General features: G+C 37.5%; 1 protein-coding gene and 1 long non-coding RNA gene across 2 annotated transcripts in view; one reads left to right on the top strand and one right to left on the bottom strand.

The window, feature by feature from the left end:
* LOC145551993 (uncharacterized) overlaps window positions 1-27,956 on the bottom strand; it is a 112,861-nt gene that overhangs the window by 72,478 nt on the left and 12,427 nt on the right. The gene's annotated exons all lie outside the window — the stretch shown is intronic.
* sema3ab (sema domain, immunoglobulin domain (Ig), short basic domain, secreted, (semaphorin) 3Ab) lies at window positions 4-26,238 on the top strand. Its single transcript, XM_008411254.3, has 17 exons — window positions 4-827; window positions 10,249-10,409; window positions 10,800-10,862; window positions 12,881-13,000; window positions 14,309-14,399; window positions 15,122-15,241; window positions 17,066-17,208; window positions 18,752-18,866; window positions 18,963-19,032; window positions 19,156-19,300; window positions 19,404-19,623; window positions 19,716-19,807; window positions 19,904-19,945; window positions 20,579-20,736; window positions 21,596-21,663; window positions 22,483-22,628; window positions 22,955-26,238. Exons 1-17 carry the CDS (start codon window positions 710-712, stop codon window positions 23,480-23,482), a joined length of 2,400 nt encoding a protein of 799 aa, XP_008409476.1. The 5' UTR covers window positions 4-709; the 3' UTR covers window positions 23,483-26,238.

Here is a 27,956-nt window from a genome sequence, read left to right as displayed (position 1 = left end):
CTGACTCTAGTGTTTGCCTCAGCTGTTCTCAGTTGCACTGGGTGCCTGGTGGTGTTGTGACAGAGCTGTGCTGCATTGAGTGAGACTAAACTACCTCAAAGGAGCGCTAAGTAGAGTGGGAGACAAAAAGAAGCCAAACCATTGAGGACTCACCAGGCAGATGGGATGAACAGCTGAAACAATTTGGACCAGTTTTACTTTTTGTGGCTAAAGGTGCGGCCAAGTCACATCATGGATAGGCTAAACACCTACAGTCTGCTTAGATGCCAAAAGTGAAAGGTAGTCAAAACATAATTAGATTCTCTTAGCATTTAATGTGTGACAAGCTCTAATTTCTTCTCATTTTCTGAGTTATTACTGATTGTTCTGTTAAGTTTGCAGCTAGGAGTTTAGAAATCACAGTTCCAGAGGCAGCAGCCCATAAACCTGACTCCCCTATGCTGGATTTTACTCTTCTTTAGTTGGACTCTAATTTTGGCTTTGACCTGTGGAACAGAAAAAGTTTTTTTGTGTTTTTTTTTTTTTTTTTGCTCTGGCAGGACTTGTTATGAGGCAACCTGGACTGACTCACCAGCATTTCTTTGTACTTACTGGACAACAGGAGTGTTTCTTGCACTGCCACCGTTTCCTGCCAAACCCGGTCTGAGATTGCCTCGCCAGGGGGTTGTTTATTTAAAGGACTTATCTGGAGTTTTTTTGCCTCAGGACTATGGGGATTCTCTGGGGTGCCATAACACTTCTGTGTGGGGTAGCTGTTCTCAGAACGGAAGGCAGCGGACCCACACAAACCAAAAATAACGTGCCCCGTCTAAAACTTTCCTATAAAGGTACGTCTGAGATTTATACTATCGTTTCCCTGTTTCCATTGTTTTCTGCTAGTTGTAAAACTTATGAACATTTCTTTAATTTTACCAATTTCATGTGTTTCAAACAGGGAGTGAGATTGTTAAACTCTTCTGATAAATAAAATTACAAATTATAAATTCTTTATTGAGTAAGCGAATAACTTCTTTATGATCAAGACTTTTACTAATATGGGCAATCGATGTGCATTAGTTCTACTGTATAAAACATAAAGCAGGTTGTGTTGAATTTGTATAAGTGAATATTGTTTAAATCTTTTCTGTACAACCCCTTTTCACTTGAAATAACTAGATTCGTCTCACCATGCTCCAATGACGAGCTTGTTGCCATGTTCAAAATGATTACATTATGACAACGCAATTATCAGAAACTAATTAATTTCACATGTTGATAATTAATTATTTTGACTTATCACTGCAATAAGATTTTCACTTAGTTGAAGAAAATCCCTCAACATGCCTGACCTGCCAGCTCTATGTGTCTCTGATGCTAAGCAGTTTGTTATAGAAGACCAATCCCTTCATAAATCTGTCCCTGTTTTGATCAACTGCTGTTGTCTATTTTGAAATGGAAAAAAGGCAGATTCCCAGGCTGCTTCATTTATCCCTCTCTCACATTTTTATTTTTTTGGAAATTTTATTTTCCTGAATGTCATTTTTTTCTGCTCCAATCTCTCCTACATGGTAATTATACTCAGATGAATGGCGAACGGTCTGTTTCAGCAGATGGCTGTACCAAAGTGAAATGTTTTTCGCTTAGCGCTGGGGGATCCATAATTATAGACACGAGTGTGCCCGTACGCAGACACACTTGCATGCATAAATACGTTGCCATCTGCAGAAAGCAAATGATACCTGCAAGGGTATCAGTCATTTGAAACCACATGCTGTCAGTTTGGTGAAACATGCCCATACACTGAGATCTCTATTGGAAGCCCCTCAGGTAGCAATTTGGCCAGCTTGCTTATTTGGGCTGCAGTCTCCACTTTTAATATTTGATTCTGCCTTAATTTGAATTTTGGCTGCAGGGGGCAACACTTTGCTTCCCCGTGCTGACTGGGGAGTTTTAATCTAAGTGTAGTCAGCAGGTACTTACTGTGCTGTGAGGAACATATTTGCCCCATTATTGCGTTTTCTCTCATTTAAATGCTTCAGGACATTAAAAAAAAAATTAATATCAGATAGTGTATATATAAATGATTAAAATCGGCTACAGAGTGTTTGGTTTTTGAGTTTGAGTCCATTAAAGTACATGCTAGAGCATAGAGTCCAAAATTTAACTAGATTTTTATGTTTCAGAGAGGTGGACTTTATGGTCATTTCAGGTAATTATCCTACTGTATTACTCAAGTGCGCTTCAGCTTAAGGTTAGAAACTAGTGGCTTGACAAAGTCCTTAAGGATTTTTGGGTAGAGAAGACAAACTGTGGTTCCAACAGTTTCATCTTCTGAGACCATCGCTCTGCCACCACTCTTGACTGCTGGCATTTTTCTTTCTTGTGTTAGTTTTTTGCAAGATGTAATGGGATGCAAACCCTCCAAGACACATATACCACTTTTGTCTCATCAGTCCAGTAACAATTTTCCCAAAACTGACCTTAACTTTGATAAGTGAGGCCTGCAATGCTTTTGATGTTGTTCTGGGTTCTCTGGTGAATGTTCATGAGTCGTCAATGTACTAAGTGAGTAATTTGTGTACGCCAGTTATTAGTGGAAGTAGGTGATTAAAGTTTCTGGATCCTGGACGCTCTTCATTGATAGGCCTATTACTGGATTTGAGATCAGATGACTATTGTGTGTCACATATGCGGCATTGCTTTGCATTGAGCCAGGAATATTGATGGTCAGGAAAATAACACAATCACACAAAGAATCTAAAAACGGGAAGCAAAACTGGGGAAAAGAAGGGATTTTGAGTTGTTCTTCCCCTGTTTTTCAGCATTATTTCCCTTTGCTTTGGCACATTCCAGCCACTGTAATTTCTGAAAGTTCAATTAATGACAAAAACTGGACTGCATGGTTAAATAACAGTCATCAAAAGGAATAGAATATATCATAAAGTGTATTGAATAAAGTATGTCTCCTGGTAATTACCAGTATTTAAAATTAAATTAATCGTCCAATACAAAAAGTAATTTCTTTCAGCCTTCTCTTGCATCTTGATAGAACTGACAGACACTGAACTGTTTATAGATTTATGTCAAGGGAGATTACACATTTCACGCATCAAAGTATCAGCAATTTTTTTCACTTTAATTTAAGCCATACTTTGTGGAAGTTGGACAAGAAATAAAGGCTCTACCATTTTTGTGGCAATTTCATGCTCATTCTGCATGAGACCAGTAATTACTAAAGACGTCTGCAGGTGTGCGTCGCAAGCAATAGCAGCTAACAGGTGATTTTCCATCCAGTGAGCAATACATCAGTGGTGCTCACCAAGCTTGCATGACTCGTTGTGGTTGTTAACAAATCCATGAGAAGTGTAGACTGCCTAGCACAGTTGGTGCTCGGGAAATTTTGTAGCCAATTACATGTTTCTCCTTAGTTCTTTTTGTTTATTTGTTTTTTTGTTCTGGGCATGTCTTACTTATGAAATATTTTAATCAGCTTCATGTGATCAAGCCTGATTCAACACTTAATGTGGAGTAATTGTATTTTTACTTAAATTAAGGCTGGTTTGGGTAGCTTTTTTTTTCCCAAAATAAATGAAATAATCAGTGAAGACCAGCATATAGTATTTACTTAGATTATCTTTGATAGATATCAAAATATGCTTGATCTGAAAGTTTTCATTGTAACAATAAAACACAACCAGAAGAAATCTGGATGGACAAATACTTCTTCATGCTGTTTTCATTGTATCGTGTTCATGTGTCCAATCTGGCGCAAATCTGGTTTGAATGGTAGTCTAGTATTTCGACTGATCTGGTAATCACATTAAAAAATCACATGAAATCAGCTGATCACAAGTTGTTCATTTCACGCTTATAATTTTTGTTCCACCAGCGAGAAGCAAATCAACATTACTCATTGAAAAAGCCAGAACATTCACCTGGGTGAGAGGATGTCAAGTCCTTAGGCAGCAGCATCTGATCAGTCACACATGAGATGGAGAGGTGAAGGAGCTCTGACCTCTACAGGTCATGGAGAATGCCGGGAACATATTCAACGTTGAAACTATGTGTGTGCATTTGTGTGTGTGTGAGTAAAAATCTGCAAATGTGTCACTTCTTGACTCTTCACTCCTCTGAACACAACGTAGACGTGAACCCTCCCACCAGCAATCTACATACAAATATACCACCCCCTACTGCATTGCAAGACACATAATTGTTGAGTTTATAGATTAAAACTGATCTTTAGAAATAATGTACCTAATATGCAGGAGGAGAAATAATGTTACTACATGAATGCAACATCAAATCCAACTGTATCAACAACTGGTGATGATGAGGATGTGTAAGTAGGAAGCTGGGGACTAAAAGTGAACTGCAGAATCAAACAGGCTGTATTGTATGTTATGCTTGGGCATATATTGCTTCTGAGGTGTACTCACACCCCGTAGATGAATTGGTCCTTTGGGGGGAGCAAAGAGGGATTTATAGTTTTGAGGTTTGTGGGTCACAAGAACCAAAGCACATGTTGTTAGCTGTCAAGAGCGACACTTGAGTTTGTAGGTTGTGGTTGTTCTGCCAAAAGAGCACTTTTCTTCTTTCCCCTCCATCACTTACACGTCTTTAGTCAAGCAGAGCCCAGAACTTTCATGAAAAAGCACACAGTCTTGCTCTTAAATACCAGAGGGCAAAAAGAGCAATGAGCTGAAAATGAAAAACACATTCCTCTGCAACAGTAAGGCATTTTTTGTTCCTTGTTTTCACTGCAGTGTAAAATAACCCTTGACCAGAACTGGAGTATGTAGAAGTTCTCCAAAAACGCCCTTCATCCATACGCGCATTGAAAATATCACAGTGGAGTTTGGTTTCCCGAGGTGTGTACAATAGTCTGAGAGATAAAACAATACTCTTCTTGAGATTTGCAAGGTGTACTCGCTCTCTGGCGTTCCCCAGATTTTGTCCTAATAATCTGAAAACATGGTGAGCATTTGTTTCACAGTATTCTGATTTTTGCTTTAGATTTACCTCCAGAGACTTTCAGATCAGTCTGTATGCCAATGCTGATTGAAATCATGAATACTGTACAGTAAGAAGACAGTTTCAGCCTGTTTAAGAATGCTTACACAATCATGACTGCCAAAGGATATTGGCTCACAAGTGAATGTATAATGTGAGACACGTGAAAAAGGACAAAGACAAAATAGCAACTCCTGACTAAAAAAAATGTGACTGTTTATGAAGTAAAAGTAAGCCGTTATACATTATTAATAATTCAATTAATAGTATTACACCGTTTAAAAGATGGTTTCAAAACTTGCAGAAATATTTACAAGAATTTAATTGAAAGCATAATGATATTGAATTACTGTTGAATATTGCTTAGGGGATATTGGATAAGATTTGAAAAATGTGCAGTAAAGCAAGAGCGGTTTGCATTGTTTCAGAAAAGAAGTTTGTTTGGTTTCTTACCTAGCAAGGATTAAATGACCTCACTGACGCTTTATGGTGTTTTCCCTAAGCTATTAGGGAATCTGGCTGCAGAGTCTGTAAAATAACTCAATGAAATATTTTTTTTATATATATAATTTTGCTCTTAAACATGTTGTAGTGCTCTTGAGCACCTTCGATTTGAGTTGAAATAACTGCTTATATCCAAGTTCCTCCAAATTGTCTAAAGGTTTAATTAAAGTCATTTCTTACGCCACGTGTTGCCCCAAGGCCACGACTTTGTACATGGCTTAGTCAGTTATTATGTTGAATTATTTTGTCTGAAGATCTGCTAAAGTGGATAACCTTATACATATAAATAACCTTCTAGATAAAGTCATAACAATTTTAGATAATTAATGATTAGTCATATTGATAGAGACAAACTTTGATTGTAAAATGAGTCATGAGTTACTATGTCAAAAGTGATGGCTTCTAGAGAGTTTTTCAAATTACAAAGTTCTCACTCTGTCAAAAAAAAAGTCTTAGAAAAATCATGAAATTTATTTTTATTAATTAATCCTTTACAAATCTTAATATACTAAATTCACAATGTATGCAAATAGTGTTAAAAACAGTGTTTTACGTTATAGCTCAGGAATTATATTCAAAACTACATTGTCTGTGTCTTACAAAGCACTTAGATAACACTCCCTATGCCCTCCAGAGAAAGCAGAATAGAGAAAGACAGGAAGAATGTAGGGTAAAAGATTTTATTTATACCAGTCTCTCAAGGGAATGTTGGTTCTTTGCATCCATTCCATCTGCCCCCTTATTGTGCTTTCTCTTTGTCTCTTGCTTTCTATTTCTGACTCCTCTTTGTCTCATTCTGAATAAAAGAGGAATGTTGATTAAATATTGGTTTTACTATTTACTAATAACTTTATGTTTCTTCCTTGAGAAAAAACAAATATTAAGAGACACAATATGTGCAATTGCATGAATAGTTGCACATGTATTTTTTTTTTAATTTCAATTATGTAACAGAACAGTTTGCAGGAGTGCACTGGACACATTTTAGAAGCCACTCATTTACACATCCACCTGCTTGAATGGTCATTTCTTCCTGTTTGCTATTGTGAAACTATCTGTTGGAACAGAAACTCAACCAAAAACAGGTTTTGTGTAGGATCATAAATCCAGGCTCTTGGTTTTAAAGTTGCAGCTTAAACAGCAGCACAATAAATGCTTCTTTATGCATGAATACCCATGTGATACGTTTATCCAGAGGGGACGCTGGTTGAGACATGTATAGGCCACTACCTGTAGAGCGACATGGGAACATCCTATTTTTTTTTTTCCTATAACACACAACCAGCCAGCTTGATAAACATATATTACACACTTCCACACACAATTCCCAAAGTGTATCTGTCTCTGGCTGATTGGGTTCTAATAACTTAGCTGTAGCCTCTGTTGAATGGTTTGTTGCCATGGACACTTCTCCCATGGATAATTTTGCAAAAACCAGTGAGGTGTGTATAGAGGGTGGAAATGGTGATGTGGGTCCTCTGCTCTTTCATACAAGACCTTGATAAGCGCAGCCATTGTGTGAACATTTTTTTTCCTTACATCAATCATTGTGCTGTTTAATTTGAATATGTGTTTTCAGATGTTTTCTGTATTTTCTTAGTCAAAGTTGCAGAAAGGCTACTGTAAAAACAACATGACTCCTTCAGAGAGAGTACCGTGAAATGGGAGCAGTTATGTAAAAAGCAGAGATTTGTTTATGTAAACCAAAATAACTAATGAAACTGTTTCCCTCCCCACCCGTAGAGCTATTTCCAAAGGATTTACATGCAAACAGAAAAGAAATATGTCTTGAATAAGTCAGTAATTAGACTACAACAAACTGTATGCTGGTCACAAAAGAACTGAAAACTAAGTTAATCTACATAGTGATTAGGACACACCACATTTTTTGGACTATCCATCTAAAACCCAATTCTACCCACTATTTGCTGCTTTGAAATGAGATTTTTAAATATGAGATATAGTATTAGCTTTTGCAATGATTATTCTGTAATATTGCCATCAACCATTTTTACACTGTTGGTACAGATGATTAGATGGATGTATGGATTTTTTATGGTGACATATTGAGGTTTTCTTCTGTTTCATTTTGCTCAGTTGCCCTGCTGTTGATTTTTTTCTGTTTTTTTAGCTTGTCTGATTGTTGATTAATAATTTAACTGTATACCCATCCATTTTTTTTTATTGTTTGTCACTTTTAATTGGTAAGTCTATTATAATTTACCTGCTGTTTTATAATTTGTCTTATTTTTATGTATATGGTTGTATTTTTTTCCCACTTTTTTTATGTTTGCTGTGTCTTTTGATTGTTAGTAATTTGGACAGGTAGTTGATTAACCTGGTAAAAACCAGACCTTATGCTTTGCTTTGTATGTGGTGAACATATGTGTAACCCCTCAGCTATTGAGAGATGATTGCATGCTGGAGACAAAGACTCTTAATTACTAACATTTGGCTGTGATGTATGTAATGCTACAACGTTTACCTGAAGATGCCTGCAGTGTAAACAAACAAGAGGGCTGTTAATGTTAGTTCAGTGTGTGGAAGTGTGGCCAACGGGGACAGAATGGCTACTTCCATTTCCTCAGATGCCATTGCCAAACTATGACCATGGCAGATTACAATTATTAAAAGAATGTCCTCATTCGCATCTTAATTTTCTGTTCACCGATTGGCCTGTTTCGAATTCAACCAGAGAAATTTTTCTCAATTGTAGAAAGCCAAGACAGAACACTGAAGTAGATGAGAATCAATTGCGTAGGAAGGCAATGGCAAGGGTGTTGGTTGATATTTGATGTTATTTTCATTTTTATGTTTTCTTACTTTCTTGGTTAGTTGTATATTTTTAGGTTTAGTAATTCATTTTTGTTTGACATTGGCCTGTTTGTTGGTGTATTCATTAAATAAACTTTTTTTATTGGTTAGTTAGTTGTTTAATTTGCTGGATAGTCCATTCATAATTCTGTTGGTTGTTCTATTTAATATAAAAGTGGAATGAAATTATTTTTTGTAAATTATACATTTTTGTATTAGGTTCTTCACAATTGCAACCTTTTTTAACTGACAGAGTGGTACCTTTTTACTTTACTGAACTGATGTGCTTATAAAACTGTCTGTGTCTGTATAAAACAGACAATGACATTCAAAGATAACAAGCAGATCTTTCAGTTGACAGTATCCAAACAGTGAGTGTTAGAGTTAGTTGGAATCTTTGTGTATCTTTGTATTCCTATTAGTTGGAATAGGAAGTCCTGAATTCTGTCCAACATAAATGTTTTTGTAGGAAACTGAAGAAGTCAGTTCATGCAAGGCATCCCACTGGTATGCAGAAAAATGCCACACTGGAGAGCAGGTACAAAAGCAACTGGCTGCTGCTATCACAAGCAATAAAAACACAATATTAGGGTTATTCTTCTAAGTAGTTATTTTTGAATATTCTTAACCCTTGTGCGTGAGAGGATTGAGGCAAAAGTAGAGGACTGTGGCAAATGATACAAGTTTTACGTGTGTGGGGTCGGTTGGACCCCATTTCTAAACACAAGGGTTAAAGTTTCTGTAAAAATCTAAATTTTAAATATTTAAATAAGTTTAAAATGTATTAATGTTGTTATTGTAAATTCTCAATATTATTCTATCCTTTATTTAGTTTCCCAAGATTGGAAAAATAAATAAACATTTTTTTTTATTATTTCAAGTCTATAAACTGACATTGCTGACTTTGTATCTGAAAAATGCTTATCAGAATAGACAAGCTGTTAAATAAGTAAAGCAGTCAGTGTGACGCTCTCTCTTCTGTGATGGTTTTTATCTCTTACGTCAATTTTTCTTCATCTTGTCTGTCTGTCTCTCGGGCTCTGACATACTTCAGAGTAGAGGGCATTCTCTTCTAAAACATTTATGAGTGATTCTGTTTGTTCCTTCTTTTCTTACTATGAAATAAAGAGATAAGTGTAGAAGATGGTGGAGGAAGGATTTTTTTTTTTACAGTGCTTCCAGAACTTTCTGCAGTTTTGGGGTGGTGGCCAGTTGAAGGGGGGAGTTCTGGTCTGGGATTACTTTATTGGCAAGAACGGATTGTCACGAGAAAACAAAAAAAGGCTGTGTGTATCTTTGTGTGCCTTTAGATGTTACATTAAACAGTATCGCAATCCCTGACTCAGATGTGACTTATGGGTCAGTAATTGAATTAGAGATGTTAGGCAAGTCTTGCTGTCTTTTGGGGAGACGCAAGAATACAATTAAGTTTTAAAAAGCTATCTGAAGAGTATTATAAAGTGTCCTAACAACTGACGTGCTTAAGGAAAATATTGCCATTTGATCTGAAGATTAGAAGAGTTACACAATATCCCCCTGTGTTCTTCTGCCTGGCAGCTCCCAGTTACATCTCCATGTAGACAGTCTGTTTTTTGGCATCTAGTCCTGGCTGTACCTGTTGAATCCACATTTACTTGGCAGACACTCCCTATCTTTTAACTTGACTTGTGCGTGCATTTTTTTTTAAAAATAAACCTATAAGAAGAGCAGCAGCATGCCTGTAAAAATCATTTTTATCAAAATAAACAACAACAAAAAACCCCAGAAGGTTTAGTGTAGATGTATTGTGTCATTTCTGCATCTGGTATATGTGTAAACAAAATTTAAGATGCTCTTAGGATTCCTTTAAATTCAGTGAGTTTTGACTTTCCTGATTTTATTGTGATATATATATTTTTTTATCATTGTAGCATACTGATCTTATTTTTCTCTCCACAGAGATGTTGGAGACCAATAATCTCGTGACATTTGAAGGCCTGGCTAACAGTTCGGGTTACCACACTCTCTTGTTGGATGAGGAGAAAGGAAGGCTCCTGGTGGGAGCCAAGGACCACATCTTTTCTTTTAACCTCCTCAACATAAGCAAAGACAAAGCACAGGTAAAGTATATGATTTGGAGCCCATGTACTTGCCAGTTCATTTTAGTTCTGACTTTAAATCCGTTTCGGACCAGACCATTTGTCTCAAACCAGACTGCTGGCTTCAGGTATCCTAGGATTCCTATCTCCGAATCGAAAGAAAAAGTGCTTCATGTATATTTCAGATGAGGGCTGTCTCACGCAGTCAGGCACATGTTAGCCGCACTCTGCACACCTGGGTGAATCATGTCGTAAATTGAAACAAAGTGGATAACAGACTGCTTTGTGACCCCTTCAACTCTCATAAAGACACTTCCATGCACACAAGCTGTAAATCACTAACACAAAAAATGATTCCGAGTGCAGGGAAATGCTTTTCTGTCCTCAGCAGAAACTATGTTTGTGTTGCAGATCCCCTGGACTGCTTCTCCCACTAGAAGAGATGAATGCAAGTGGGCAGGGAAAGATCTCCTGGTAAGAGCTAAAGGCATCCAGCTAACATGCGGATTCTTTTCATGGAAACCTACGAATATCTAGTTTACGACTTTCACCAAAACCCAGACTTTCATTGTTTTTCTGTTTTGGATCATTTCTCCTTGTCTGTTGAAAATATGTCTTACACGCAGCTAAGTTACTATAAGCCTACTTAAGATGTAGAGTCATCACTGAGATCCTTAATTAAACCATAAGAATCTGGAAGTCAAACCTTTAGAATTCTTTGTTCCTTTGGTTTCCTTTTATTGTTTGTTTTTGTAGTTTTTACTAGATTACGACGGCCTTGAACCACATCAACAAATCACTAAACGCAACCACAAATTCAAAAAAGCACAACATATTTAAATATACAACAGCATTAACTAAACACAACTACAAATTAAGAAAACACATTAACTAAGTACAACTACAAATTGAGAAAACACAACAAAAAGGAAGAGGTAGGTACCAGCAGGAAACCTAAGAGTGCTGATTGGACAACACTACATTTGGCTTTAGAACCAGAAATTACTCTGGCTTCAGCACATTTGTTGATAATATGAATTTTGCAGGTGATACACCTGTAGCTACCGCTATCCAAGAACATTTTGAGTCAGGACATATTACGAAGCTCAGCATCATTCTTTGTCACAGTTTGAGTCTATCTAAACAAAGACAGAGCAAATATCAGAAAATATTCCATCATCCAATCATCAATGTCTCAGGTTTCCCACTGAGCCCTACCTCGTAGGTTTTATTAATGTTACTGTGTTTTCTTCATTTGAAATTATACTTAGTTAATGGTGTGTTTTTTTAATATGTTGTTGTGTTTTTCAATTCATAGTTGTGTTAAGAGATTTGAAGTGGTTTGCATTTAAGAGCCACCGTAGATTATTCTCTGTTATTAGAATTTCTGTCAATTTAAATTATAATGTTAATAACTGTCAACACATTGCAAATCTCACGATAAGGTTGTGATTTTCAGATTAAGTAAAAATACAAAGATAATTTAAAAACCAGGACTTTATTTGTTTAGAACAAATGTACAAATGTAAAGTCAATTTGGATAAAAATCACAGAATACATCACAATCCCATGGCTCTTGGTAAAAATGTCTCAGTTTTCAGAAACCCAATGTAAATACACTTACTGAATCTGCTTTCTGTCAAGTAGTATGTTTTTTGTTCATCTTTCAAAGGCCCTCGGGCAAAAGGCTTGGATGTAAGACCATATTGATGCTGTTTGTGGTTTAGATATTTTTCACTAGAATAGGGCAAGTGCCTCTGGCGGTCAGTTCGCCTGCCTGTGCTGCGGAGCAGAAGGGCAGTGAAGTCTTCTGTGTGTTTTCTGTAAACGATTTGAAATGTATAAGGAGGCACCCTGAGGGATGGTTATCTTTTATAGAGCTAGATGAGAGTGAGGGGGAGAGAAAACGAAAGGCTATCCACAAATATCACATCATAGTCTAAAACAAACCTTTCTACAACGTAGTGAGGAACAAAAGAGGATTTGATGGATGTTTGACATTCAGAAACATAGTTGAAATGCAAGCATAACTGATATATTAAAATTATTTCATGAAAAAAATACCAATGAATATAAGGTGGTACACACCATAGTACTGTTGTATGCACAATTAAGTTATGAACATGCAAATATATGTACAACAGCAGCAGCTGATTTTGAAGATAAAGTTCAACACATAACAAAACTTCAGATTTCAGGAGGTAACCTCTGAAATCCCAGCAGTAATTCACTTTATATTTACAGCTGCAAGACTAAGCTATTGTAAAACAAACAGATGACAAAACAGAAAAAAACTATGAGAAAAGTAGACAAAAGTGCAAAATGTCCTGTTGCTTGAATCACTTAAGAGAAATTGACTTTTTGTGTGAATAAATTTAAACTAGCTGTAATTCATGTTCAATTTGAAACCCAACACATTAAAATGTTCTGAAACTGCAACACAATAATTGCTGTGAAACAATTTTGTTTGCTCTCTGTCTTTCCCTCATCAGAGAGAGTGTGCACATTTCATCAAAGTACTGCAACCTTTCAACCACAGTCACTTCTATGTTTGTGGGACAGGAGCCTTCCACCCTGTATGCTCCTACCTGGAGGTGGGCAAGAAACCAGAGGTACAGCTTAGATTTCTGTTCTTGTCCGTATCTCCTGCCACACACAACACAAATACACACAGGAAAAGACGAGACAGGCTTTATGTTTTAGCTAGTTGTCAGTATTTCAGATTCTTTTTGGTCATGTGTACATGGAGATGTGGTAACAAATAAATAGAAACAGGTTTGGTTTAATAAAATAAGAAAAAAAGCTTAAAAGAACATTAACACCACATATCAGTTCATTTCTCTGGTGAACCTCTGCGATGGTAGACATGTTTACATGAAAGTCTGCACATACTGCTCATTTAAATTTGAGAAATGAGAATGAGTCTCCTCTCCTCCAAATGCCAGACCTATAAATGTGAGTTTCCCACTAATTGGGCGGCTATTTACAGAGCATTAGGGGAAGGAAATGTCCCTGAGAAACGCCATCAACTCTGCGTGGATCATAAAGTAGAAATGCAATTCATTAGTGCTGAGGTCACTGAGTCACAGTGGTTAGAAATGTTGTCTTCGGTTCTATTCAATGGCATTATTCTGCTGGTAGGTACCGTAGTATAGAAGCCGCTACTTATTCCCCACGTTTTGAACCATGCGGCTTTATCTGTGGATTTTTCTTCATTTTCTTCAACCACCAGGGGGCTCTTTAGCAGGAAGTGAATCATTGATAGTCAAAATTGGAAATCAAAGAAGAAAGTGCTTTTTTTTTTTTTCATAAAATTTGTAGCTGCGGCTTATGGTGCACTATAGTCCGGAAAATATGGTACGTTGTACAAAAGTGGTATTGCTACTGTAATTGCATGAAAGGTGGGTTCTTCAAAATATTGACTAAAGGAGCTGAATACAAATGGACGTTATGCTATTCTGTTTTTTTCTTTCTTTTTCTTTTTAGATTTTGCAGTTTTTCTATTTTTTCATAGCTATGCGCTGTTTTATGCTGGTCTGTCACATAAACTCCCAATTACATTAATTGAAGCTTGTGTTTGTAACATGTTTGTAACAAGTTTAAAAGGTTTGAAGACGGCACACTATAGACATCAAAAGCTATGTCTTCAGTGCGTGAACGAAATGTTTGACAAAAGCAAATGTTAAACATCATATAACTCAACATTTGAGCTCAAATCTGCAAATAAAAGAAAAAGTGATGATAAAACCCTCCACAAAAATTTCACAAAAAGTTCTGTATCATGAAGTGTTGACAGCTTGTTTCTTCTGGAGCTCTTGTTTTGTGTGTGGAATTTACATGGACAGGAAGCTACGTTCACTGTCTGTGTTTGATAGCATGCTATAATACCTCACTGATTTTCTGTCTTTATGTATATACAGGATGGTGTTTTCAGACTGGCGCCCCATGTAGAAAATGGCAGAGGGAAGAGTCCCTATGACCCTAAGCTCCTCACCGCTTCAATGCTAATTGGTGAGTTTATGGAAAGATACGGAGTGCATGTGTGCAATAAATCCCTGTGAAGCCCTGTGCCTTGCTCTTTCATTTCAGTGGGTACACGGCGTGTGACGTCAATGTAAATAGCAGAACAGGAACATCCTTCGCTGCTTTGTATTTACACACTTAGAACCTCTCATTGGCAGGACTGTAAACTTTATTTCAGTCTGAATCTACAACATTTAAATGGTGCACATGTGTGGTCAATGGTACTGAGTCTCTTTTGCTCTAATTCGCCCTCCTCCCATTTTCTGGCAAATAAAGCAGGGGTGCATGAGCATGGTATTTCTCTTTACCCCCAATTATGTGTGATCATATTGTGTTATACCACCTCATTTACCCAAGCAGATGGCTATTTTCCAGCCCATCACCCCTTATCTCCTCTCCCTTTTTTCTCTCCTTTCTCACCAGCATTATTATGTACTCCCCTTGTCTCACACTTCTGTTCTCTCCCCCAGCATCTGACCCACCATCCGTTCATCCTGTCCTCACCTCCTTTCTCTGCCCTGCCTTCTGTTTTAATGTCGATTTCACACTCCCGGTGTTTGTTATGTCTTTGTTCTCCGTGAACGTGAAATCTACCTTTGCTGCTAAGCCCCCGCTCAATTCCTCGGATTTCTGAACAGAACCCACGGGGAAAAGCAGGCGGCCTCGTCTCATGTTACTGTGTTAACACTAATCAATCCTCTCCCTCTCAGATGGGGAGCTGTATGCTGGAACATCAGCCGACTTCATGGGGCGGGACTTTGCCATCTTTCGCACTCTTGGCAAACATCATCCTATCAGAACAGAGCAACACGACTCCAGGTGGCTAAATGGTAGGTTTGGAGGACCCTCTGCCTTGATTTGTCTCTTAGCTTCAGTGCTAATAAGCTACCTTGAAGAATAACTGCAGCATTTTGAGGCTTAATTTGTCTGTTCACCAATTCATACTTCCATATCATGCCATATCATCTGTGTTAACCATGAGGAAACCGCTTCATGCCCTTGTCTTTAAACCTTTGGTATAATTTTCTTTGAAGGTGAACTTTTGTCTGAATTCATGGAAATGCATAGTTGCAATATAAACCGCAAACAGAACTACTCAAGTTTTTAATTTGTATTTCTATATTACTATTGGGAATAGTGGGAATCTCGGACTGTAATGTGTGCATCTAATGGACTGAGACTCAAGTCCAACAGGCTCAATTTATTTTTGATGTGGACAAATTTTACTTCACGATACTGTAAATAAATTAACAATTGCAACATTCCTAACAATAGTTTTGAATTAAAATGACATCCAATATTTTGGTTAGCTATACTGTGCCGCCATACTCCTGAACAGACCAAAAGAACTAATCAATATCCTGTTGGCAGATTCTGTTTATGGAAGATGCTCCCTAACCTTATAGATTGAGTTGCTTTACAGCTAAATTAAACGTGGTATATGAAAGAATATAAAGTAATTTTCTAAATGGACTTATCATGGTAATTTTTTACTTCACAAAAGCCTGGAATTTCAACAGGCAAGCGTAGAGTTTTGAAAGTCGGTGAGTATTAAATTAGCTTACCTGATTCGTTCTAGCTGAGGAGCACCAGCCTGTCTCCATGTGACTCAAAATACTGCCTTTCATACGCAAAGCATGAAGAATAATATGTATTGTTTCAGCCTCTCCACGTTTCAGTTTTAATACAATTTCTTTTTATTATTCCAGACACCATGCAGCCCAGAGGCACATGTCTGAGTTCTGTAGATGTCATTATAAATTTAAGTCCCTAGGTTAGTCTGAGCAGTGGAGGATATATGCTCTAGTTTTTTTTTTCTTCGTCTGGCTTTTTATATTTGTTTTCTGCTTCATCTTTTCCAACCCTTCCTGTCTGATACTTCATAAGTATGTGCATGGGTACATGATTATGTTGTTAAATGAGGAAGTAAGTTTTGAAAAATACACAACATCAGTCCTGGCAAATGTGAGCTGGATGCAAGTAGCGACACTTCATCACATTATCATCCGCCTAAGCAGTTTTTAATAAGTGATTAATAAACTATTTAAACATTTTTACAGATGGAATTAGATCAAAAATTGTCTCTGAGATTATGCTTTTACAAGTGATGACATTAGCATGTCACTGGTAGGCAGCGCTCTTGCCAATTTGTCGCTGGTTTGCGCCATCTCCAGACCTAACCTTCACTGCCGAAAATGGTTCTACTTTGCTTGATTAGAGAAAAAGACTAACCCAAAACCAATGTTAGAAAATTTTAATAGATCACTAATACTCTAATTATTTAACTTTTTCTGTCCATGACTATTATCTGTCCTACACAGAGATCATGTTCAGTTGAAGTGACTTCATCTGAATGAGTTAGCTGAAGTGAACTCTCAGGTGAAGAAAGGTGGGGCTAAATCATATATAAATATAAATCATATTTAAAATATCAATTTTTGGCTAATTTGAAAAATATAATGAGAACTGAGAGCAACTATATACATTTATAAGATTTTAGAGAGTGATTAGACTGAGCAGAAAGAAACACAAGTGTGCATCCCCACTTTCAAAACGTCTGTTCCTTTAGCTCCTGTATCCAGGGGCCTATGTATGGACTTTTTAAAATAAAATATTAAGTGAATAAATCTTTGACACTAACTTGTCCTTTCTAGATCCTAGATTTGTAGGTGTCCATCTGATCCCAGAAAATGACAATCCAGAGGATGACAAAATCTACCTGTTCTTCAGAGAAAATGCTATGGATGGAGAACATGCTGGAAAAGCCACATATGCTCGCATTGGACAGCTCTGCAAAGTAAGTATGCACAAAGGTATGTATACATACAGGTAATCAAACAGGAAAAGTAAATCAAAAATACCACTTTCAACAAAGACACAAACACAATCTCAAGCAGTTTGAGAAACAGCTTTTGGGTCTAATAAAAAATACTAAACAAAAAAAAAAAAACCCTTGACTATTAAATGAGTTGCTTTCCATACTGGTAACTTTCAGGATCTGTAATTATTTTCAGCATAAAAAGCTTAGGTTGTGTTGTATGTTGTGCAATCGCCTCTAAAGAGAGGAACTGAAACCCGAGAGAGAGTCGAAATGTCACCGGAACATGATAGGCTGTGATGGCAGCAATGCCGCCCCAGTTCTGACTCTGCTACCTCTGAGCTCAAGTGTCAGATTTCAAGGTCCACATCCTTCAAAATCAGTTTCTTTCAGATCTGATGTCCAGCCTTAAACCCCTGTTTATTGCACATCAGCGTTCCTTTATAACAGCCTGATCACCAAGAATGTTCGGAATCTGCTGTCCTCAGCAGAAGACAATCCTTTCATTATGCGAGTTGTGGTAATAATTTGAACTCATGCACATTTGCACAGATTTTAATTTGCTGCTATAAATCAGCCTACATGGAATGTGTTTGTATGAAGGAGCACAACGTGAATTTATGTTTGCGTGCTGCTTTAAGGAAACGAACACCGCTCACTGAAGTTTGAGAGTTTGCGAGTCTTCTAACTCTAAAACACCTAAAAAGCTTTTTGTCACTAAAACAGAATTTAAGAATTAAGCTTCAAATCCTCCAAGATGGATAGATTTACTACTTCATGGATCATTTTTACTTCTACTAGAATTTGACACTAAGTTTAATTTTTATTGGAGATTTATTATTATTCATAGATCACAATTTTGTGGACAGTTAACGATAACGAGTTTTTTGTAAAATCATTTTTACTAATTTGTATTTTTCTTCAGGATTTATAATTCATTATTTTGTATTTAAGGAAAAAAAACATTCCAATTTTTTAGTAGCCCCCTTGCCTTGGGTGGTCCTAATTTTCTGCGAGAGAACTTGTAGGACAGGGTTTTCCTATTTTGAAACAATAACAAAGCTTTTAAACAGTCTCTTGCATCTTATGTTACCAATTAATATAATATTTTATAATTTGACAAAGGTTACAATACCAGGCATTAAAAGTACATTTCTAAACATTTTTTTTTATTTTTTTTTATCAAAGTTACATTGGTAATGCTTAACTTTTTCCAACTCTTTCCATCTGAGTCTGTATAGAAGTTACTTTCAAAAGTGAGCATGTCTAAACCAGAATAATAATATCAACTCTACATGCCAGTCAGTCGGCTTAACTGAAGGTAACACACGCTGCATTATGTTCTTGTCTTGGTGTTTTGTGGAGAATTTAAATAACACGAGCTTTGCTTTTTCTCCGCCACATTTAGACTTAATGTTTTATGCGGATCAAGAAAGTTAGTTTGTTCAAAACATTTCTTCTTTAAAAAGAATGTTAAATGTAAACCACTTATCTGAAATATAACATGTAATATGTCTTTTAGAATGACCTTGGGGGCCACAGGAGCCTAGTAAATAAGTGGACAACTTTCTTGAAAGCTCGGCTGATTTGCTCTGTGCCGGGCAGTAATGGGATAGACACACATTTTGATGAACTACGTGAGTGATTTCTTCTTATCGCATGAATAAGATTAATCAATATTTGTTTTGGTGCAGAAAATCTGTAATCTGTTTTCGCCTTTGTTTTGGTTTTAGAGGACGTCTTTCTCATAAGCACTAAGGACCCTAAGAGCCCAGTAATCTATGGAGTATTTACAACTTCCAGGTAGATCACAAAGTCTTTTACAGGAGATAAAAGGCTTTATATATAATGTATATATAAATATATTTAGTGTGGTTTATGAGCACGTGTTTTATTTGTTATTCTCATTTATTGTTTTCTGTACAGCAACGTCTTTAAAGGTTCAGCGGTGTGTATGTACAGCATGGCAGACATAAGAAGAGCTTTCTTGGGTCCATATGCTCATAGGGACGGACCCAGCTATCAGTGGGTCCCCTTTCAGGGGCGTGTACCCTACCCCCGGCCCGGCACGGTCAGTCCGTAGCTCTGTTTACTGAGCTTAGAGCCCAACAGGACTCCCTTTGATTTGTCTTTCTTTAACAGTTAATATTATTATTTTTTTTCCTTCAATGCAGTGCCCTAGCAAAACATTTGGTGGGTTTGACACAACCAAGGACCTTCCTGACGAAGTGGTCACTTTTGCCAGAAGTCACCCAGCCATGTTTAATCCTGTCTATCCAATTAATAATAAACCAATAATAGTCAAAACAGATGTAGACTACCAGTTCACTAAAATGGTAGTGGATAAGGTGGAAGCTGAAGATGGCCTGTATGATGTTATGTTCATTGGCACAGGTAAAAAAAAGAAAAAAAAAAATTTAAGACAACGCTGCAAAGCTAAATGAATCACAGTCACAAAAATGTGGGCTTTTTCTGTACCTTCTCAGACATGGGAACAGTTCTGAAAGTTGTAGCCATCCCAAGAAATTCATGGCATGACCTGGAAGAAGTGTTATTGGAAGAAATGACTGTATTCAGAGTAAGTTGTTCTCCGTGTCACCCGGTAATACTTCTTTGGAAACATTAGAATCAACACTCTGTATAATTATTGCTTCCCCTTTCTTTAATTTTTTAGGAACCAGTTGCAATTACAGCCATGGAACTTTCAACGAAACAGGTACAGATTTATATTCATCATCTTTATATATATGATCTAAGCATGGGCAGTTTGGTTTTCACAAAGAATAACGTGAACGGCGTGTGTGATAATGGCCTTTGACGACTGTTTATGCATGACGGTTGTTTTGGGGTTTTTTTTTTTACCTCCGAGGAAAAAAAAAAGTTTTGTTTTTTTCTCAGAGGTAATAGACCTTCAGGGCAAAGAGACGGAACAAAGAGATCTTTGTTTCCACTATTTAAAGACTTTGAGATAAGCTCCCATGTCATTACATAAACAAACCTAAATTGCTGGCTTTCCAGTGACAGTTAGCTTGTAAGCTGAAATGACAGTGAGATGAAAACAAGCCAACTAATTGACAGGTAGGAGGAGGGGCTGAACAATTCTCCTTAAATAGTCGACCAACATTTTTAAGACCTGAGTCAAGGATTTTGTTACTTGAAAAACTATACTGCTCACATGAACTTGGCTTTATTTGCACAGTATTATATATATATGTATATAATTACAATAGGTAGGAAATATTTTACAATCTTACAACATTCCCCCTGATCTAAAAATACCCCCACTGAACTTTGTTTACCAAATCATGAGCAACGTAAGATTGACCATCTGGTTCCTTTCTCTTTATAGCAACAACTCTATCTTGGATCAGACATCGGTGTGTCTCAGATGCCTCTACACCGTTGTGAGGTTTATGGAAAGGCCTGCGCTGAATGCTGCTTGGCGAGGGACCCTTACTGTGCATGGGATGGCGCAGAATGCTCCAGATACTTTCCAATGGCAAAGAGGTAGCACAAACAAACTTTTATTTATATCTTAGCATCTCATGAACATCTTCTGCAGTGAAGCCAGTCAAACTTTCAAAGATGGTTGTTCAATTAGGATACATTTTATATGACCATATGATACTTAAACGCTGATAGTACTTATTAGTCGATCTAGCTCCAGGAATAAGTTAATTGGATTTTGCACAGTTCTGATGTAATGCTATCATTGACGCAAATGTAATTATTTCTTTAACTATTGCTTCTCAGGAAGAGTGTCTTTGTTATGTTTGGCAAAGAAAATCGTGGACCTTTATGTTCTGTCATTGTGAAATCAACAAGAACAGCACAAACGTTAACGTAGTGAAAGTAAACCTTTATTTGATTTGTTTTCTTTTCTTATTTTCCCACAGTTAGTTAGACTCCAGCATTTGAAATGTAATGGCACTGTGGTCAACATGGGAGCTCAAACATCACACAATCCCAGGTTTAGAACAATATAAAGAAGATGGGCGGATCTCGCCAGTTTGCTTCCCGTGTTTCCATAGCTGCTTCAAATATTTGTGTACAGAAAATATCCTGGAGGTGCTGTCTGATAATAATCAAGATCTTCCTTAGCATCTGTACTCCAGAAAGATGACAGCTTGGAGTGATTGATTTGTTAAATTCCATCATTCACACCCCGTAATTAAAGTATTTCAGCTAAGCCATGGGTTGCCTGCTGTTTTTTCTGTTTATGTTGCCCTGCAGTTTCGCTACACACCCAAAACTCATTCAAACGCATGCCAACACACACACACACACACACACATGCGCGTGCTCACACTTTCAAAGTGGGTGTTTCTGCTGACTCATGAAGTTGTTTATCCTTGTGTTTCTGCAGGAGAACAAGAAGGCAAGATATCAGGAACGGAGACCCACTCACCCAGTGCTCAGATCTGCAGCAACAAGGTCCTTTAAGAAGAAAACATTTAACTGTGATATTCATTGGCAATTCTAACGAGCAGAGATTTTATTCCTTGACGGAATAAAAACTGGAATCTGAGTTTGGTGTTTTATCAGTATTTCTCATTTTCTGGTGGTGTGAAAATCAACACTGGTTCATGTGAGACTAGTAATTAGCATAGTCAAGATTCCCTCAGGCCTCCATGCTGTTAGCGAGGTCTCAAAGTACGCCAACATGTTTCATGATTCAAAGTCAAGATTCATTTTCTGCTTTAATATAATCATTGCCTCAATTATATTTTTTTTCTTCTCTTACTTAGGAAGAAGATCATTAAATCCTAACAGTACACAAGCAATTAACTGTTTTGTGCAACACTGTTGACTGCACGTTTTGGCCAAAATATAAAACTAAACACATTGCAGAGAAAACAACTGTAAATGTATCTTTTAATATAAAATTACTGCAAAATTAACTCGTGAAAATATTTCAACTCCTTCTTGTACAACAATTGTTATGATTGCACATTATACAATTGTATATGTCTTCAACAACTTAACTTTTATCATTCTCTTAAATATATCTTTCGAGCCAGCATTTTTATAATCACTTTCCAGATTATTCCACAATCTTATACCTTGTACTGATGTACATCATGCATTCATGCAATTATATATTCTTGTCAGAAAACTCAAAGTGTGTTGCTTTTGTTGTTGACTCACTTTTACCAATTAACATATTCAGAGATACCTACAGGAAAATCCCCAAAACAATCACTAAATTTGTAAAACTAGTTAAAATCTTTTTTTTTTTTCTTTTTTAACCAGATGAACTCAGCGGACAGGCAACCATCCTCGATAGAACCGTCTACGGTGTGGAAAATAGCAGCACTTTCCTTGAATGTGTGCCCAAGTCCCAGAGAGCCTCTACATACTGGCAGTATCAGCGCTCCGCTGATGACCGCAAACAAGAAGTAAGCATCCTTTGCTCATCTTATCCTTAAACATTCTGTCTTGTTTTAATTTTCTCAGAGACACTTAGCTTGCAGAGCAGATGAATGGTGATAAATAACTCCATAACATGAAGACGTTTGAATAAATTATTAGGAAACACATCTTATCACTGCTTAATACCACTGCTGACTCAAATAGAATCCCGTTTATGAAATTTAAAAGAGAACAATGAGCAGCACGGCCGATTAGATTCTTGTGCTACGGTAAATGTTAATAGCTCATTCTAATGTTCCGAAGTTTCTCATTCGCTCTGTCTCTTATCGCGTCCAATTTTCTCACTGCTCAGATCAAGTCAGAGGAGCGTTTCGTTCGAACAGAACAAGGTCTTCTGATCCGCACTCTTGACAAGAAGGATTCAGGCGTCTATCTGTGCCAGGCAGTGGAACATGGCTTCATGCAGATAGTTTTAAAGGTTCACCTTGAAGTGATTGACGCAGAGCGGCTGGAGGATCTTTTGCATCGTGATGAAGATACAGCTACCACTGTCCCAGCTCAGGACTTTTCCTTGTCCAGAGAAACTCCCAGTCAAAAGCTTTGGTACAGGGACTTTCTGTCTTTAGTCAATCACCCAACTCTGAATAGTGTCGATGACTTCTGCGATCAAGTTTGGAAAAGAGAGAGAAAGCACAAGCGACAGAAAGCTCACCATGTCCAAAAAGTGCAGACACACCATCAGCAGCAGCAGGCTGCACCGAGCCCTCACAGCAGCATGCATGCTCAAGGCCTGGCATCCAAGTGGAAGCACCTTCAAGAACGACAGAAGGGTCGCAACCGCAGGACCCACGAACTGGAGCGGGCCCCTCGCAGCGTCTGACCCGTACGGTTTGACTTTGACCACGACGCTTCAGATCACTCCCGGATCACATTCTGTATACCTGAAACTATTTGTTTTTTGAAACATACATATCCTACACACACTGAACAGAAAATAAATAAATAAATAAATGCTGCTGTTATCTGCAAACTAGTGTGATCTAAGCGTGGGCAGTTTTGTTTACAGCCCACAGGAAAAAAAAAAAACAAAGGATGCTGTTGTATCATCGAAGACCATTGGAGCATATCATCTCTGCTGGCCTCTGTGACATGAACGATGCAGAGCGGTAGGGCCACTCCGCACAAAACAATGGACAAACCTGCCCATCCTGTAGACGTGGCTGGCAATGAGATATGGTCATCATAATGTAGTTAGGTGATGTTTCTAAGTTTGCAAAATGCCTAAAATAACTAAAAGTATATACTGTATTTTACCTCATACATCAATGAGACCGGGTGAAGTTGTTTATGAGAATAAGTGAACTTGCAAGTTCATTACATCAACAAGTTACACAGTTCAAAAAATGCAATGAGAATTAAAGTGCATTACAAAAGTATTTATACTCCTTAAAGTTTTTCACATTTAGCCATTTCGTAATCAAAACATCAATTTATTTTAGTAGGCATTTTTCTAATGAATAAATAGTACTGCATAATTTGAAGTGTAAGGCAAAAGATACATGTTCCAATAGGTTTTGTTCAAGGAAAGATATCTCTACTGCATTTTGCTCCCATGTTTCAGTGTAGGGAAGAAATGTTGAAGGTCTCTTACAACATTTTTTCCATATTAATCCTATTGATGCTAGATTTTGTGTCATGTGCCTAAAAATGTCCAGTTGTCCTTCAAACATATCATTGGCCTCTTTGCTGCTTTACTAATTCACCCTCTTCTTCCCTGACCTATTCATTTGCGCAAACGACCATGTCTTTTTAGCTATGCAGTTGGTGCCATAATCTCAAATTTTTTTGGATGATGTATAAAATGTTGCATACTCTAACTTTGCCTTAATCATCTACATAACTTTATTCCTGACTTGTCTGGTATATTTTTTGATCTCCATGTCTGTGCTCTAATGTTCTCTACCTCTGAGTAAACCTCTGAGGTATTTACAGAACCACTGTATTCACATGAGAAAAAAATCATACTATCAAATTTAATGCAGGATAACCTTTTTAGGTTTACATTATTAAACAAAATTAAAATCATGTATCTTCTTCCTTCTACTTTTTCATTCTGCTCTACTTACAAAATGTGCTAATGTGATGAATGTTGACACTTGTAGCGTCACATAGCGATGTGGAAAGATTCAGTGAGTATAAATACTTTTCCAAGGTGATTTAGCAAGAAATTCAATGAACACTTAGTTTTGAATTAGTCAGTGTTAAATGCCTGAGAACTGCAACTGAAAATCATTGGTAATCATTGGTTCTCCAATGCAATTCCTGTCAGCATGTGTAAATACTGTATTCTATAATACTCTTATCACAAGAAAGGGAATGAATTTCAATTATCTAGTTTGTGTTACTTGCCCAAAGTAGAAATCTACTTATGAAAAAATAGTTTGCAGAACATTTGTGAACAGGAAGGTTTTGTACTCGCATGTGTGTTTGTGTGTCCGTGCCCTAGATAAGCTTCCTAGACAAAGAGATTTTATTATTTTTCATCTGAATCGTTCCAATTTTAGCATTTTGAAAGCCGCATTGTCTCACTTTCCAAAATGCTGAGCAGAGTTCTTCCATGTTTATTTAATTATTCTGTCAGTCAACTTTGTTTCTACACCCGTGCATATTTATTGTTAAACATTTCTGTACATTGTGATATATTATAAGCAGGTTCTTTTTTTTTTTTTTTTACTTGTTTCTGTTACTGGACCACTTAGGTAAAAATAAAAATAAATGTTATCACATGTAGAAGATTTTAAGCATTTTATTAGTTATCACATGCATTAAGTATCAAATGCATTGGGCAATATGCCAGTATACAGTAATGTACTTTTAACACATCCATATTTTATGCAGACATTGCAGTGTAACACAGTAAATTCACTGCATGTAGCATAAGAATAAAATTGACTAAAACCATCACTGAACAGTGCACAAACACAAACCCTGAATGTAACTGTGAAAAATAAAATACTATGGTCTATGTTAATCAACTATACCACTGTGTAGTAGTGCATGTGAATACTGGTGTAGTGTTCTTGTTCTACCATAGCGATGATGAACTAGTCTAATGTTGTCACCTTTAAGCTGTTTCTTGCTTATGCTGTAGTACACAATAGGAGCGATTTGAAAAAAAAAATGCCTTCCTGCTTCTGTTAATACTCCAAACAGTGTACATGTGATAAACAGGAACTCAACAAGATTTCCCCATGGATCCCAGTCTCCACATGCCAGCTTATCTAACAATGGACAATGATCATTTTCGCTTTGCACAAACATTGCCCTGTCAGATGACTGCAACTGTGTGCAAGCTTCATCCACTTTTGGAAGGAAGATGAGAAGCAGCAGCTGGAAGTGTCCTTGGGAGATTTTTCAGTCTCGAAATGAATGAGACAAGCTGAACAGCAGAGTGGTGGATGCGCGTGTGATAAGATTATCGTTATGAGGAGGAAATATATTTGGCCTGTCGGATGAACAGTGGGAGTGAGGAAATGAAGTGCTGCTGTTGCTGATTTTTGGCATGATGTATTCTACTGATGTAATAAATGTCTCTTCATGAAATGCTGCATTCATTAAATCTGGTTTTGATAGTTATAGGACGTTTATACCGTTCTTGTCATTTCTGTGTCAATGAAACCAAAGTGAACAAACTCAGAAAATGTTGCATCCAGTGAAATAGTTCATTCCTGCAAAAGTATGCATTTAATTCTTTCTATATATTTAATGTTGTGAACAAAAATGCGCCTCTCGCCCATTGACAGCTAGAGATGGGCACCAGCACCCCTCACGGCCCCAATGCGGTAAGGGTGTAAGACAATAGATGGATGGGTGGACAAAAATGTCAAGTTTCTGTGATAGCCCAAGAAGTACCAGAAACCTGGGAAGTTAAATGAATTTGGTCTCACGGTTTTCAAAAATGTTGCTAATAAAAATGAAAATCCTGAAAGGCTGATAGGTGTTCATGTTTAGCCCTCTATAACTTGATACCCCCAAATAAAAACTAGTGCAAAATATTGTATTTCAGAAACTTGATTTGTTAAATAGGGTTCATTATATTGATGAAACTGTCTCTACTGTAAAGGATGAATGTTTACTACAAAACATTGGACACAGCATCACAGGATTCATGAACACACCAGCAGGTCAGAGTTTACAGTGTGGAGATTTTTAAAGCAGATTTAGATTATAAAGTGACACCCCATGGTTTAAGTTTCTATTAGAACATGGTTTTATCAGTGTTTTGAAAATGTGAAAACTGTCTCAACTGACCACAAGTCAGACAAAGAGAGCATTGATCAAAATAGCAACCAATAGTCGCTTCAGCACTTTGAATTGCCTTGTTGCTGAAAATGTGCTATATAAATAAAATTACCTCACCTCACCTCACCTTACCTTACCTTCAGAGCTCAAGTAGGTGACAGACCAACACATATTTGTGCATTGCACAATCTAGCCTTTGCAGAAGAGTGACAAGAGGAAAGTCATTGTTGAGAGAAAGCCATAAGACCTCCTTGTTTGCAGTTTGTTATCTGGGACTAAAATAGAAGACCAAAACAGAGCTTTCTGGTGCTGCATGCAAAATAACGTGTAGAAAATTAACCTGTACTTTATATAATCTTTAAATCATCATCTACATCTACGGGTACAAGCGGCCGAAATGGGCTTCCTCCGCAGGGTGGCTGGGCTCTCCCTTAGAGATAGGGTGAGAAGCTCGGTCATCCAGGAGGGACTCAGAGTAGAGCCGCTGCTCCTCCACGTCGAGAGGAGCCAGTTGAGGTGGCTCGGGCATCTGGTAAGGATGCCTCCTGGACGCCTCCCTGGTGAGGTGTTCCGGGCACGTCCCACCGGGAGGAGGCCTCGGGGAAGACCCAGGACACGCTGGAGGGATTACATCTCTCGGCTGGCCTGGGAACGCCTTGGGATTCCCCCGGAGGAGCTGGAAGAAGTGGCTGGGGAGAGGGAAGTCTGGGCCTCCCTTCTGAAGCTGCTGCCCCCGCGACCCAACCCCGGATAAGCGGAAGAAAATGGATGGATGGATAGATCATCATCTACATTGTTTAATGTGGTCATGGCAGCATAATGCTGCAGGTATTCTTTAGGAGGGAAAGGAAAGTTGCTCAGAGAGCCTTGAGATGGAGCAATTCATCTATAAATTATGTTAGAGACTTGAGTCTAGGTGAAGGTTCGCCATCTGTCAGGTCAACAACCCTAAATACACAACAAGATGTGCAGTGCAATTGCTTAGATTAATGCATATTCATCTGCTAGTCAAAGTCCATCAATATGTACAACTCAGAATGAGTGAGATGTGA

Source organism: Poecilia reticulata, chromosome 6 (assembly GCF_904066995.2).
Source record: "Poecilia reticulata chromosome 6, P_reticulata-male-v2, whole genome shotgun sequence".
Lineage (NCBI taxonomy): Eukaryota > Metazoa > Chordata > Actinopteri > Cyprinodontiformes > Poeciliidae > Poecilia > Poecilia reticulata.
This window is presented reverse-complemented; position numbering and strand designations above follow the sequence as displayed.

Excerpts from the sequence above, each read along its gene's own strand:
- sema3ab (XM_008411254.3), top strand. The coding sequence starts at position 710 with ATGGGGATTCTCTGGGGTGCCATAACACTTCTGTGTGGGGTAGCTGTT. Across the intron at positions 19,808-19,903 it reads AAGAAATGACTGTATTCAGA|GAACCAGTTGCAATTACAGC; the intron begins GTAAGTTGTTCT and ends TTAATTTTTTAG. Across the intron at positions 21,664-22,482 it reads CTCAGATCTGCAGCAACAAG|ATGAACTCAGCGGACAGGCA; the intron begins GTCCTTTAAGAA and ends TTTTTTAACCAG.